This window comes from Oryzias latipes, chromosome 1, assembly GCF_002234675.1.
Source record: "Oryzias latipes chromosome 1, ASM223467v1".
In the NCBI taxonomy this organism is placed as follows: domain Eukaryota; kingdom Metazoa; phylum Chordata; class Actinopteri; order Beloniformes; family Adrianichthyidae; genus Oryzias; species Oryzias latipes.
The window spans coordinates 32,863,436-32,879,366 of record NC_019859.2 but is presented as its reverse complement, the minus strand read 5'-3'; the positions used below and the strand labels follow the sequence as shown (position 1 = coordinate 32,879,366).

Sequence of the window (15,931 nt, the reverse complement as noted above, 5' to 3'; positions counted from 1 at the left end):
CAGCATAAGAACATTGAAAGAAATATGCTGAAAACCAGGCATCCTCAGACAGTAGCATCACACAGACTTAGAAATCCTGTCATTCGTGGAGGAAGGAAGGATTGGAAGTTGACATCTTCAGGGACATCCATGGCTTTATCAACGGGCTGCAGAGAGCAAGCCACCCGGCAATGAATAAAACATCAATAAACCGTAAATCAAACAAAGGAGCTTCCAAACTTTTGTAATTTTACCAGCAAACATTCGGCTTTCCTGTTCTAATCCGAGACAGTTTGGCCAAATTAAGCATACAATAAGTCGGTCTGCTACTGCATGGTGTTTACTGGCTGTTCTGTATGTTCACTCTGACTGTATTCTCGTAATATACGTTTTTTTTTTTTTCCTGTAGTCCTAACCTCGGAAATGTATGAGAAAAATTTGGTTCTGTTTTTGTAAAATATAATTCATCATTATTATTTTTTAATACTTGTTTTGCTTTTTTGCTGTAGTTGTAATCTTTAAAATGAGTTTTGCTTTGAGTGATGTGTTGATGTGATTTGCACTTCCCGCAGAATGAAACACATACTTGGATGAAGCTCATCTTTTTTTACATTTGGATTGTCACAGGATGAGTCTAAAAGTACAAACTCAAAACTTAAGAGTTCCTTAATAACAATCCTAATGGTAATGACAAGTCAAGCTTTTTTTTACCGGCATATTTTTACGAGTTTCATCTGGTTTCTGAAAACGATGCACACTCCATCCATAAGGGGCAGTACTGCGCCGCTTAGTTGCCAATGTCACCCGTTAACAACCCATTAGAGGAAGAAGGTGGTCTAAAGCTGCTTTGGGTGTGTTTGTTCCTTTGTCAACTGTCCTTCGATTCTTTGGCGATGGAAGTCAAAACGGACACAAGAATCCATTATTGAAAAGAGCTGAAGTTAGAAGTGTTGTTCTTTACATATTGGAGTCTGATCCAGACGTCGGATTGCCTGCGTCACAAAAGAGAGAGCGTGGCGTCCGTTCATGGAGGAGCCATGTTGGTTACAGCTCGCTGTGTTCTTGTTTTAATTAGGGCGCGTTGAGAACGGTACTCTAGTCTAACTTCAGCCCGTGGGACCCCGGGAACCTGTCAACGATGTCTGCGGAGGATTTACACAAGACGTATGCCTCTGTAATGGAGAGCATGTTGAAGAGCGCAGTGGCTGAGACCACGAAACTTTTTGAAAACATGGTGAATGAACTGAAAACAGAAATATCCCAGATGAGGAAGGAGAACGAGGATCTTAAAAAGAGATGCATCCAGATTGCGACTGCGGATGGCCACTCGAGACACAGCCTGTCCGCTCAGGTGGACGGCGACGTTTCGACAAAATGCGACAGTGCCGTCCAATGTGGTACGTTGGTAATTTAAAATAATATTACGGAGTGGATTTTGATTCTGTAGGCGCAGTAAAGGGATTTGGCGCTTTGTCGTCGATCTTTTCCGGTTGCGTAACGAGCACGTGACTGGTCTTGCAGCGGAGGCCGCAGAAAAGGGAGGGAAACCATACTGTAGTTTCGCCTGTAACAAACGTATTCGGGACACCCGAACCGGAAACCGAATAACACGTCCGTATTGCGGCGGATACGGATTTTTTTCACGCTTTTAACCTATGTGGTGATCATTCCACAATGTATTGATAGTTCCTGTCGATTGACTCCTTTTGTTTTGAACTGCATGACGCCAGTTAATCCCATTTGGCCACTCAAACCATTTATTTCTTCAAAATATGTGATCTTTAGGTGAAATAAATCTGCTTGAACAAAGGGCATCTGTTTAAAACCGAATGAAGGCCTCACATTTGTGTGATTGTTCAGTTGCAGTTTTGACTTTGTTTACCATTTTGTCGCAGTGATATCTAAAGTCTCAGGGGCAATGGTGTGCTGGTAAACTTAAAGGTTTGATAGGGTACAATGCATTTCTAATTATATGCAATAATATCACTATGTTTTCAAATTTGAAAAAAAAAGCCCATACATAAAAGACACTTAAGACTTTGTGTTTACTTTTGAAGGTTAAAATACAGAAAGTGGCTCTGGGGGTTATTCCAGAAAGCAGGATATCTAGCTCCCATATATAGCTCCCACGGTAAGTTCGAGGCTAAAGAAGTGTACAACCACAGCTTTCGGTTCCAAAAACAGAGGTATGCTTCAGGGTATGCTTAGTTCCCCTGGCAACTCATGCTTTGAACATAACCTGGTCTGGAGCAGGTTTAGTTGAAGGTTAGTTTGTTTTCAGAGAGATGAAGCAGCATGGCGTGTCCATTTGAAGATGATTTAGTGAATGAAGAAGCTCAGATAATACTTGGTGCTGCTGTTAGATCGGCACCGCAAGGAATTGTGGGAAACCATTCCCTTTGCCTGTCTGGACGGATTTGGGTTTAAGTGTGGGTTTTTTGACCAAATGTGTAGTTGTTTAGCTGTTTTATTGTGTTTTGCCCAGTTATTTGTACTGTTATATTTAATTCTTTCTGCACCATGAGTGAGAGGGAGGGAGAGGATGATGAGTTTATATCGCACCCCTACTGTGAATTGGTGTCATGATAAATTCAGAGATATAATATATGGTTACATGAATCAAATCCATTTTGTTTCATTCATTTTATTGTTATAAAAATGAGAATATCTGCAGGTTCAATTTAGACATGAGAGTTCAAGAATTACAATAAATTAAGATGGAAAAAAGATTGGAGTAATATGACATTTAGTTAGATAAATATGTAAATTTGAGTTGTAAAAAATATTGAGTTGGATAGACGTAAGAAATTAGGTTCAATGAAATTAACTCAATTACTTGTTACCTATTAAATTAAGTTGGATAAGTTTTATATATATATATATATATATATAAAAATCACAATGTTCGCGTTTACTTTGTTCTTTTTCTACAAGCAGAAGCTTTTGCTGACGCCGCCGTAATACTTTTTTGATGGGTGTATAATCTTCATACGCTGTCATTAAAACCTCACTGAAGTATAGCGCTATTTTTTTCTAGTTTTTTAGTTCAGGGTTAAAGTCAGGGTAGTTAATACATGTTTCCTGGAATACGATTGCAATCAATTTTTACCCTAGAGGCCCATTGTCTGGCAATTTTTCACCCGAGCGAACTATTTACGTGGATTTCAATATGTTTTATGTCAAGGAGTCTGTGCCTTCACAGCAGAAGTCCCATATGTCCCAACAATGGGTGGACCAAAGACAAAGTTTCCAGTATCATTTTATTATTTTTTAGGAATAAAAAATTCCTTACAGGAATAACAAAATCCTAATTTTTCAATGATTTTTTTTGAGCATGTTTCTAGGAACTTTCTGTCTTTCTCATTTTGTTACACATACTACAGTTGAGAATAATAGGAAACCAATCTAATATATCATGTTGTCATGTTTTGATCATTTTTTTTAATGACGAGCACCTTTTGTTCGTTTATATTGGGTAAAAATCACCCGGCAAAAGTGATGTACCTTTTTATAGCAAAAGTGTTTAAGGGTTAGAGAGCCTATTTAATGTTTTTCTTAAGCGTTTCAGAGTAAACTCTATATATATATATATATATATATATATATATATATATATATATATATATATATATATATATATATATATATATATATATATATGATAATATGTTACCATTGGCACTCTAAACGCAAAGTTTATATGAAAAATATGTTATTTTCTAACCTAATTTTACTACCTGGAAGTAAGACGATGCGATCTCTGAGGCACTGCCTTTTGCTCCATAAAAAACAAACAACGTCCAAACTTTTGCAAAGATGGATATGTGTATAAAATAAGTCTTTTTGTTGATCACCGCTAGCTGCACGGTGTGTGTGTTAGCCTGGGGGCAGTGCTACTGTTCAATTAATCTTGAGTAGTAGTAGTATTATTATAAGTAGTATTTTGGAGAGAATGTATTTTACCTTTGTAGTCACTTTGAATTTTCAAAAATCAGAATGAACTTTAACGAACCAAAACCTGTGTTTTCATTAATCTCTTTGCTCTGCAAGATAATCTGAACCTGAATCAAGTTATCCTGATATATCTATGGAGATTCTCATTCATCCAGATCATGTGTGTCTTCAAATCGTGTTATTGCATCTGAACCATAGTCTTATTTTTGAAGCATTTCAAAAGAAAAGACTGAACCCGATTACCATCATTTCCGAATAGTTAAGTAGTATTTATTAGTTATATAAGCCACGAATAATTGAATATAATTTTGTACATTAGCTGACAAAAGTAATCGGAATAAACGCCTGATTGGAATACAAAGGCATTACGTAACACTGTTCAGAATACTTTGCCCCGATCAGACTCATTCAGATCAAAATTTCTTCCAATCGAGATGGGTGAGTTATGCTGATTGTTGATCTGATCGTGGTGCATGTAAACAATTTAGTCCCATTGTGGTCATTACCCCTCTGGCTTTTACGTCATGCATTGATGGTGTGGCATTCCAGAGGAGGTTTTGCAGCGCGACTAGGACTGACCGACTGTTCTGCGCGAGAAAACCATGTCTCTGAGCAGAGCATCGTGTTTGAGGGCAAGGGGGGGTTCTTTGTTACAATGTGCGCTCCAGAGGAAGATTCGGAGTGCAGTCCATCCAACTGCCTGACTCAGGAGAACTGTGTCTCAATTCAATTTTTTCAATTCAATTTTATTTGTATAGCCCAAAATCACAACAACAGCCGTCTCGATGGGCTTCGAAGTAAAATATGAACTCAAAAGGATCAGGAATACAAAGAGTTCAATAGGAAAATACTAAAATGAACTAACAAACTAAGCTATACTGGCATCCCTGCCTTAGACCCCCCTTCGCAGTAAGGAAAAACTCCCAAAAAAACGGATTCCGGAAAAAACGAAGAAACCTCAGGGGTGCCCACATGAAGGAGGGATCCTCCCCCAGGACGGACAGGCATTTTACCAGAACTCTTAGAGAAGAATTAACTTATCTAAATCTACAACTACATATATAAAAGTCCAGCAGACGAGCTTCATCCAGCCGTGGTTGTGGGGACAGTCAAAGGTGCGAGTTGAGCCGGAGACAGGAACTACAGCCAGGTGTAGGAGCAGGAGCAGAGACGAGGTACTTGGTCAGGTACAGAGCAGAGACAAGCCAGAGATGAGCCAGAGGCAGGTGTAGGAGCGGGAGCAAAGGCGAGGTAAACGGTCAGGAACAGGAGCACGGATGAGCCAACTGGAGTCTGGAAGCACTCCCACTCCCCGAGGGAGGAGAAGGAAAGAGGGACAATACATGAATCGCACTGTAGCAAACAGAGGCATGGAGAACTAAATGATAAATTATGATCAAGAATAGAGGAGAGGAAGGGTAGAAGTAGAAGAGAGAAGAGGACAGAACCCCGAAGCACCATAGTTACCCCAGCTTCAACTTCTAGCAGCCTTTTAAAAGAAATAGTTATTATTAAGTTTAATTTAAACAAATTAACATTAAGTTAAATAATCTCTGAATACTAACTAGTCTGACAATAAGCCTGTCCAAAGAGGAATGTTTTCAGTCTAACTTTGAATGTAGAAACTGAGTCAGCCTCTTTTACATGAGCTGGGAGCTTATTCCATTAAACAGAGGCTTGGTGGCTAAACGCTCTACCTCCAACCATACTTTTACTATTTCTAGGAACCACAAGTAGTCCTGCATTTTGCGAGCGAAGTGTTCTCATTGGATGGTAAGGGACTATGAGGTCCTTAATATAGGACGGGGCCATTCCATGTAAGGCCTTATAGGTTAACAGGAGGATCTTGAACTTGATTCTAGAATCAACTGGGAGCCAATGGAGCGAAACTAACACTGGAGTGATGTGATCTCTTCTGCTAGTTCCAGCTAACAATCTAGCAGCTGCGTTCTGGACAAGCTGGAGACTTCTTAAGGAACTCTTAGGACACGCTGCTAACAAAGAGTTACAGTAATCCAGCCTCGACGTAACAAAGCATGGATGAGTTTTTCAGCATCATTCTTAGAAAGTATATTTCTGATCTTAGCAATATTCCGCAGGTGAAAAAAGGCAGTTCTACACGCCTGAGATATGTGAGCCTTAAATCATAACTCCTGGTCAAATAAAACCCCAAGGTTTCTAACTGTGGAATTGGGGGCTATACTTATGCCATCCAGGGAGACTATCTGAGCAGACAGAGCATCTCTGAGGTTTTTAGGACCAAGTATAATGACCTCAGTTTTTTCTGGGTTCAAGAGGAGGTAATTAATTGTCATCCAGGTTAGGGTTGTGCCGATGGACGATGATATCGTCCATCGTGATGGGTGACTGACATCCCGATGGAGAGACCACCATCGTGATGCCACGCCCCCGCCACGTTGCGCGTCGACACCATAAGCCGCGGTTACATGTACAAAATATCCTGATGGGATCAATGGTCGGGTTAGAATCCAACCGTGTAGATGGGCCCAGAAAAATGTTTTCAGAATATAAAAACGTTCACTAATGTCACAATTTCAGTCGGAATAAATCATTCGCACATGCGCAGTATTCGCACATGCGCAGTTTGAAAACCGGAAGGGGATACAACTTCCGCCGAGCGGCTTTTTTTCCAAACTTTATTGAATGTAACAATTCAATACAAAACCATAACAGCACCGAGCGGCTATACATGTCAGCTCGGTAAAATACGAGATGATCTTCTAAACGTGCTTTTAATAATGTTACGGTTATTATCAAACACCTGTTCGCTCATCATTTGAATTTTAATCCGTGTGGTCAGTGCTTTTTCTGAACGGAGCCAGGATTAGCAGTATGCTAACACGGGCTAACAACATTAGCTTTGGGTGGCGCTGCTTGCTGGCTGCACGTAAACATGTAAGAATAACATCAGCCTTTATATAGTCGGGACACGACTGGAAACACAAATCCGCGTGATTGTTTGAATGTTTTCTAAGGACTGAGCGACATTTCTGCTTTGAAGCTCAAACCGCTGTGTGTGCTGACGATCCGAGCTGTGCTCAGACACACGTTTAGACCCGGTTCTGAGTTCGGTTGCTTGTACCCCTAGAGCTGCGGGACGGATCGCAGTCTTAAATCTCCCACACATACCGCTCATGTACCCCCCCCCCCCCCCCCTCCCATCAAACGCAAAGCTTTAAGTCCGCGTGGACCGGTCTGCCGGTCCACTTCACTAATTAAGTGCGGGAGCGACTACACTTCTTTTCTATCTTGCTTGTTGACAGCAAACATCGTCAACGGCCAAATTAGGGGACATCGCCCAACCCTAATCCAGGTCTTGATGTCACTGATGCAGGCGTTCAGTTTCTCTATCTGGTCATTCTGGTCAGGCTTCATGGATAAATACAACTGCGTATCGTCGGCATAACAATGAAAATTAATGCTGTGTTTCCTGATTATGTTTCCTAGGGGTAGCATATAAAGCGTAATGAGGATCGGTCCCAAGACTGAGCCCTGTGGGACTCCATAGTTGACTCGAGTGCACTGAGAGGAATGGCCATTTACATTAACGAACTGATACCTATCGGACAGATGGTTGCACTGAGGTCCAACAGGACCAGAAAAGAAAGTAGTCCCTTTTCTGAGGCCAATAACAACTCATTAGAGACTCTAACTAGTGCAGTTTCCGTACTGTGGTGGGGTCTAAACCCCGACTGAAAGTCTTCAAAGTGGCTGTTGTCCTGTAGGTGGCAGTAAAGCTGCTTAACTACAACTCTTTCTAGGATTTTAGAAATAAAGGGCAAGTCTCCTGGGAGAATTATGCCTCTAAGTAGAGCGGCAGCTTTGGGGTGGTGTGTGAGCTGGCAGAGGCGGCTATCTAATGCAGAAATGCCATTCCGCACAGTCTTGAGAAACCGTGCAAACATTCGTGAATTTTTGTCGCCAATCTTGTGGAGACAAAATAAAGGCTCATGTTATTCATATTTACGTGCAGCCAAGTTGCACAGTGCGGCAAGGACCGCATCAATTTTAAATTCACCCAAAGCTAAGTTTTGTTGTTTGAACTAACCTAATCCTAACTAACCCTTTATCCGGGTCAGTGTGACCAGGAAAAAAGCTCTGGGCACACATATTTAGAAAATTATGAGTGAACGGGCACTTGATAATAATCATAACCATAATAAAAGCACATTTAGAATTGCTCTGTAGTCGCTATGTGCCGCAGCTTTCTTTATTTTCTTTCTTTCTTTGACTGTTTTCATTATTGTAGATAGTACTGCGCATGTCAAAATGATTTATTCTGTGTCGAAAAGTGTAGCACATGTAAACGTTTGTTATAATTGGATAACGTTTTTTTCTTGGCCCATGTACACAATTTAATTGTAATCAGATCAAAGACATTTTGCACATCTTCATTTTTTTCTCAAATGCTCAGGTATCCTTTTTTTTCATTTAAAATGCATCACATCAAAGAAGAGACTGAAAATGGAGATGAATTGATGGAAAAGGCGACAGGAGTTGTACAGTTTAATTATATATAATTTACATATAGAAGTTGTTTTTTGATTTGCCTTTTTTCCTCTTTGTGTTTAACTTTGCAGACTTTGTTTCTGATGACACAAATGGAGTGGAGCAGTGTCAACCATTAGAAAACCCTACTCTGCAAAGTGCAGAGTACCAGTGCCCCCGTGAACAGATCATATACAATTTGCAGGAGCACAACTATGTTGTTCCAAGTAACGCAATATCAGACATGAATATGGATGTCAAACAGGAGGTCAGACAATTAAATTTTTTTTGCATGTAGTTCATTTTATACCATATGATTTTTTTTTCTTCCTATAAAAATGTTTGTCATCCATCTTGCAGGAATTATATGGCGATTCTCCGGAACAGTCTTTCTTGAAGCTAGAGAATGTTGAGTTTGCTGTGATCACTGGACAAAAGAATGATACAGGTGATTGTTTTGAATCATTTTTTGACAAATTGTCTGAGTTTTCTTTTATGTTTCAAACACAAATGTTCTTATTTCTTTATTTCTTTTCTTTATTACATTGCCCAGGTTCAAAAGAGACTCCTGTCTGTGAAGCTGAACACATAGGTTCTACAACCGCGGAAACCCAAACAAAAAATGAAATTGATTTACAGGAAGCTCATAATCAGACATATGACCTTCAGAATTCTATCGTTATTTCACTTAAAGATGTATTTAGGGGTGACATTAAAGAAGAGACTGAAAGTGCAGACGAAACTATGGCAAGGGCAACAGGGGAACAACTATCAACGTCTGAAATTCCTAATTTTAACCTTCAAGACAGTCAACCAACCATAAACAAGTCAGCTGTTGATGATCATCGTTACACAAAGGGCGAGTTAGCTCATTCAACCAAGACTATAGTCAACAGAGAAGTGGAGGAGAAAGGGCCTGAAGATTGTGCAACAGAGACAAATTGTAAACCAACTTCAGCTGTTCGTGGTAAAAGAGGTCGGCCACCAAAGAAAAAAAGAAAGCAAAGAAAACAGGCCAAGTCTGTCTCATCCAAAGTTCTGCCAGTCCAACCAGACTTGGACGACCCATTAGTTAAAGAGAAGGCAACTAAGGGATTTCCTATAATTTATACAGAAGATAGTGTCACATCACAGTCTTCAGAAATGCTTCAAACCGAGCTTCAGCCAATTCAAGAGAGTTCCAACACTTTAGTCAAAAGCAAGAAAAACACTGAAGTCTGTTACTTACCAGTTTCTGTTGAATGTAACGGGAAGGGTCCTAAAAAGCAAAAACCCACTGAATCTAAAAAGGCATTAGTAGAAGTAAAAAAGACGACACCTATAATCTGTGGGATTTCATCCACTTTAGAAACTTCAAATACTCCACCGTTTAAGTCCTTAGATCTGGAGTCTTCTTCCCAAAAAGAGTGTCACACTTCTCCTAGTCTTCAAGATGCAATCTTACTAGTTGAAGCCATGAATCAATCAACTGTGGAAAATACAGTACCCCCACCTCAGAACGTGGCTCAATCACAGACCCCCGGTTCTGCCATCAAGCATACTACAAATGCTGTTGGGCAGATGGCACCAAAAATATTGCTGCAGCCTTTGAAAAGTCTGATGCTTGATGCTTCTATCAATAAAAGTGCAACAACCTCCAGAGAGTCTATTATCCCCAAGATAATTATAGTACCAAGAAGAAATCAAACATTTGCTCATGATGGCGTTTCTCCGGTGACAGTATTGCCAGAGAAGGCACTAATTCAAACCAATGCAGTGTCACAAGCTCCTACACAACCCATAAAAATATTGCAAGATAGCAGAAAAACGAGAATCATACTTGTGCCAAGGCATGACCGTGGATTGGCCTCTGCAAAGACAACTGGAGTATGTCCTTTAAAACTTTCTTCCTTTACTATGACAGATCACCAAAAGAGTGACTTGCCTGAAAATTCCACTTCTGTGGATTTACCTCTTTTACCCCCTTCCACCTCCAAAGCTCCCAAGAAAACAGTCGACGTTTGTTACAAACAAGTCTTTCCAGATGTGAATTTGCTGACAAAAAATTTTTCAACCCATCAGCCCATGGCAATTTCTCCACAACTTAAAAAGCTTGCTGTTGAAAGCCAAGCAGCACCAGACAAACCGCAGTCGTTGGAGAGCCCTAAACTAGTTGTTCAATCGGAATCATTTGAGATGCCAGAGTCAGTTCAATCTGAACCATTTGAGATGCCAGAGTCAGTTCAATCTGAACCATTTGAGATGCCAGAGTCAGTTCAATCTGAACCGTTTGAGATGCCAGAGTCAGTTCAATCTGAATCGTTTGAGATGCCAGAGCCAGTTCAACCGGAATCATTTGAGATGCCAGAATCAGTTGTTCAATCGGAATCATTTGAGATGCCAGAGCCAGTTGTTCAGTCTGAGACATCAGATATGCCCGAGTCATTGGAGATGCCAGAGTCGGTTGTTCAACCTGAGACATCAGATATGCTCGATTCATTGGAGATTCCAGAGTCAATGGTTCAGTCTGAGTCACTGGAGATCCCTAATTCACCGGAGAAGCCACAACAAGTCGAGAAACAAGAATTTGTTGATGAACCAAAGTTATCTGAGGAGACAAATTCAGCGGTTTTTACAGAAAAGCGGGATACAGAAAAAACAACTAATGTGGATGTAGCTTCATCAATGCAGTTTAGGACCACATCACAGGAGGTAAAATTGTCCTGTATAGATGATATGACATTGGTTGAAAAAGTGGATGCAATTCACAGCAGTGAGTCTTCCAAACAGACTGTTTCTCCTTCCAAAGTAGCTAACATTTCTACAGAAGTATGTTCAAGTTCGGATAAGTCGGCTGCACTACCAGGATCTATGTCTTCAACATTGTCTGTTCCCACTAAGCAAAATCTATCACCAGAGATTCGATTAACTAGACTGCCATTTTTTGTTTCACCTAAAGAGACATTTTTAGTCTCAAAATTATCATCAGACAGATTCATAGTAAGCAGGAAGGACAAGGTAGGGCAAAGCATCGTGCAGAACAATTCTGACATTTCCACTTCAACTGCCTCTCAAAAAGCCCACAAATTAAACAAGTCAAAAGTGTCATTTAAATCATCCACCACAAGAGAAGAAGCACCCATCTTGAATGTGGAGCAGGGCAAACCTTTCTCAGAGTCAATTAAAGGCTCAGTAAAATTATCCGTTGCCTGCAACAAGATAGACTCTTCACATAAACCTGCTATGAAAAAACAACCATCAAAAAGATCAGCTGGTCACCCACAGTCAACTTCCATTCCATCCAAGAAGGCAGTTGATCAACTGTCAATATCGCCAATGACAGACCTTCAAGAGGTAAACATCTTTTATCCGTCTTAGCACTATGTATGCATTTTTAAGAAGTTAATATTAAGGAATTTGTTCTGTATTTTTTACAGTCATGCACAAGGAATGCTGATGGTGCCATAAAATGCAGAAGTGGCATGGAGAAATCCCAGCAAAAATCCTCCATATTTTCTCGCCTTCAAAGTCATCTGAAAGCTCACATGGAATCAAAAAGTGCTACAAAACAACCATCATCTGACACAAAGACCACCACCAAAAACTCCAAGAAACCCAGGTTGGACAATGACTGTGTTTGTGATGGAAACACTAGTTCAGGACTTGATTGCTCTTCTAAACCAGATGCATTAGATAGCATTGCTTCCCCAGAGAAAACAGCCAATTGCCAATTTTCTGTTCACTCCAGATCTGTATTGATTGGGGATGCTATTGAAGATGGTCAATATCAATCAGATTTATGGCATCATAGATATGGGTCAACAAGTGACAGTGGGGATTTCAGGTCTAATTTAGATGAAAATGGTGCAATTTCAAACAATGTAAATTGTAAGTCTGTTGGTTGGAGAAAGGTTGAATCCACTAAAGCAAAATCAAATCACAAACATCTGGAATCAGTTTCTATGAGTACTAGACATTCTGTATTAAGTAAAGACAATAGAAATTCAGAATTTGGGAAATCTGTTTCTAAAAGTCCTGTCCAAATGAGAAATGAAACTAATCCTAAATTTGTGAAAAAAGTGTCAAGCATTCAAAATATAAAATCCAGACAGAGTCCCAAAAAGTCTGATGGAGAACAAGTCAATCCAAAAAGCAAAAAATCAGAATCTCCGACTTGTGATAAAAGGTTTAATATGGATGAAAGTTTTTCCACTTCTGATGGTCGTAATCAAGGCAGTCACAGTGATAAACAGACTACAGAAAAATGTAGTAGTTCAGAGAGGACTATCAAAAAATACAAAACAAAATCTAAAGTTTTAAACGATAAACAAGCAAAAGTTACAAACAGTATTAGTCCAAAAAGACTGGTGAAAAAGGACCAACAAGGTTCTACAGTTGTAAAGAAATGCATTGGGAAAGTGTGGTATCCTCCCACCTTGCCACCCAATGAAATGCCTTCAAGAGAGACGACGAAACCCCCTGCAAAGGTGAAAGACAAAACTCCATTTGAACCATTCAATAAAGCACCTATTGTATCGCCATTACAGCCCTTGGCTGTATTTGGTAAATTTTTGCTGAGGAATCAGTGTGGGGTTTGTGGTCGTGTCTTTAGCAGCAGTGCTGCTTTAGAGACTCACGTCAGCCTCCATGAATTAAATAAACCTTTCTCATGCTCACTTTGTGGTAAAAGTTTCCTAGACTCTGCAGGTTTGAAACGGCACGGTCGTGTACACCGCAATGGTAGGATCCATGTCTGCCATCTATGTGGAAAGGGGTTTGTCTACAAATTTGGTCTCTCCAAACATCTTGAAATGGTCCACGACAAGATAAAGCGCTTTATATGCCAGACATGTAATAAAACGTTCTTTACTAAACGAGACGTAGAAATTCACATTCGAAGTCACACAGGAGAAACGCCCTTTCATTGTAACCTTTGTGAAAGACAGTTCACATCGCAGGTGAAACTGAATGTGCACCTGCGCTGGCATAACGGTGAGAAGAGACACTGGTGTCCATACTGTGATAAAGGATTTTTAGACTACAATAACCTCAAAAGACACAAATATATTCACACAGGAGAGAGACCATGTTCCTGTCCATACTGCCCCAAGAATTTCACACAGATTGGTCACGTCAGGAAACATGTTAGAAATGTCCATAAAAAATGCATTTAAAATGTCATCTTTTTCGTTTGTATTTGTGGCTAAATATCTACAAAATATTTGTAGTGTCATTTTTTAAGTAAAAAAGCCAAGACAATGTAGAAGTTTTTGAGGAGGGAGGGGCGGGGGGTAGTCGGCCTTCCAGTAGCTCTTTTTGAAATGTTTTATTACAAGATATTTGACAGTTTTATGTATTAATGGTTTGATGTCTAAGAATATGAGTTTAAAAGAGAAAAATTGCTAAAAAAAATAGGGGTTTCTGATATACTTGAGCACGTTATTACTGATGGAATTTTTCTGTGGTAAATGTAAAATATTGGAGGGATTTACTAAAATGCTCAACAAGTTGTGCACTTCCACTACATAAAATTCGATATGGTTAATAGTCTTTAGAAATCAAAGTAATAGATGAATTATGTGTTGGCAGTAAGAAGATGTTTGCTTTAACTTTGACTTGGGTTGCATTGTGTCCTCCTTAACCGACATGGGAAAGGTAATAGGATATAATATTTTTAATCATTGTATGTCAATAGCTAGAATGTATGTTATTTGATGTGTAAATAAACATGTTTTTAAGTGTGATGCAACTTAAACGAACAATTATGAAATGAGTTGTTTCAAATGTTGGTAATCATGAAATGTTACAAATGCCATTAAGGGGTGATGTGGTTGCTTTTGTAAAATTGAGCATAAGATTTAAAAATTGTCAGACGAATGGGGCAAAGTTATTTATCTTTCGTTGATTTGATTTTACCTGAATCCTTTTTTATTTGTACAATTTTTTTAACTGTTTAAAGTGACAGTTCAAGCCATAACTTCACCAACAGGAAGACGTTTTATTCTAAAAGTAGAGCATTCATGTTCATAACAAAGTTTTATTGTTTACATGGTAGATTTAATTGAGTAGGTTTTGCTGAATAAATACTTTGCTATTGCAAGAGAATAATAAATGTTTTAAAATGTGGACTTGTTTTCTTAAACAATTTTAATTGTGTTTTTAAATGTGTGTTTTCTTTAGTCCATGAAATTACGCAAAAGTTACATTTAGTCAGTGTACTTAAACATGGTCACACTATCTGAACTATAAATTCATACCTGACTGATTTGGACGGCATTTGCACTTGTGACAGGAATTGCTACGCCTTTTTTAGGTTTGTTTTTAGTTTTAGTGCCACAAATGAAGATAGAGCTGCAGTAGGCATGGAATGCAGAAGCAAAACAAATAATGTGGATTATTAAATAGATTTTTTCCCCCCTAAATCATTACTTCATGAAAGTATGCAGTTCCATCTACTAAGTTAAATAAGACTGTTTTTAAAAGTATTGAGCTTTAGTTTGTTGTTCACCTTCGGCAAATGCGCTCAGGGTTCACCACAGCCAAGCAGCTTATACAAAAAAATGTATGTACCCTATATAATATTTTTTACTTCTAATTTGATTAAAGAAAAACAGTACATTCATCAAAGCCAATAACTTTTGTTTTAATGTAAAAAGAAAAACTGATGAATGATTTTTTAAGTGGCAATTGAACATAGGTTGTTGTCCCAAGATGCACAACATGCAAGCATCACGCTTTATTTTGAAGGGATAAAGGATTGTTTCACTGAAGAAATGTTCTAATGCGAAGCAAATGTCTTGCTTATTTGAATGTACATAAAACAACAAAGTTTGTGCAGTCTTGCAGATGTTTTAGGAAATGATTGTAAAATAAAATGAACTTGAATTTGTGTGAAAAATTAAATGTATGCTGAAGAGATTTGATGAGAGGAATTGCCAATCATTATAGACTTTGCTCAGTTTTGCTTCCATCCTTTTATTTTCACTGTCACGTCATTAAAAGAAAATAACCGCCAGTACAGTAACAAAGGTTCATGTCTCTAAAAACTTTCAAAAGGATGTTTACTAAATTTGTTTGTTGATTTTATAAACCAGTAGAAATTTAGCTGAAACCAAAGAATGATGTGAAAAAGTATCGAGTCGTGTTTCTTGCTGGCTGTTCTCTTCAGGCATCACCGCAGCGATTTATCTAATCCGTAATTTTTCTAGTAAATCTATCATGTAGACATCCATGACAATGTTTACAAAACATACATAAAAAAACAAAGTTATTGAGTTGTCAATTTTCTTCCAAAAGGAAGTTTGAGGCCACAACACATAAGAAAACAATTATGGGATTAAATTACATTACTGAAAAAATGGGGATATCATTTAGCGCTTTTGCTTTAATTTTTATTGAAATAGTGGGGTTCACCTTTTGCGGTCCTGGTCTTTCTGATTTTTTTTTCAGTGCAGTTTTGCATGTTTTTTTTTTTCACAGCACACTGGGTTCTGCATTTTGAATAGCTAAT

At 38.8% G+C, this 15,931-nt stretch overlaps 1 protein-coding gene across 2 annotated transcripts; it reads left to right on the top strand.

The window, feature by feature from the left end:
- Positions 1–775: 775 nt before the first annotated feature.
- On the top strand, positions 776–15,379 carry LOC105354939. Of its 2 annotated transcripts, XM_020706046.1 has the most exons (6): positions 776–1,376; positions 8,535–8,710; positions 8,803–8,890; positions 8,996–10,617; positions 10,651–11,775; positions 11,859–15,379. In XM_020706046.1, the coding sequence occupies exons 1-6, from the start codon at positions 1,118–1,120 to the stop codon at positions 13,593–13,595; spliced, it is 5,007 nt and encodes a 1,668-aa protein (XP_020561705.1). In that variant the 5' UTR covers positions 776–1,117; the 3' UTR covers positions 13,596–15,379. The 2 variants fall into 2 exon arrangements, with proteins under 2 accessions (XP_020561705.1, XP_020561703.1); XM_020706044.1 differs by having other exon boundaries at positions 8,996–11,775.
- The last annotated feature ends 552 nt before the right edge of the window (positions 15,380–15,931 follow it).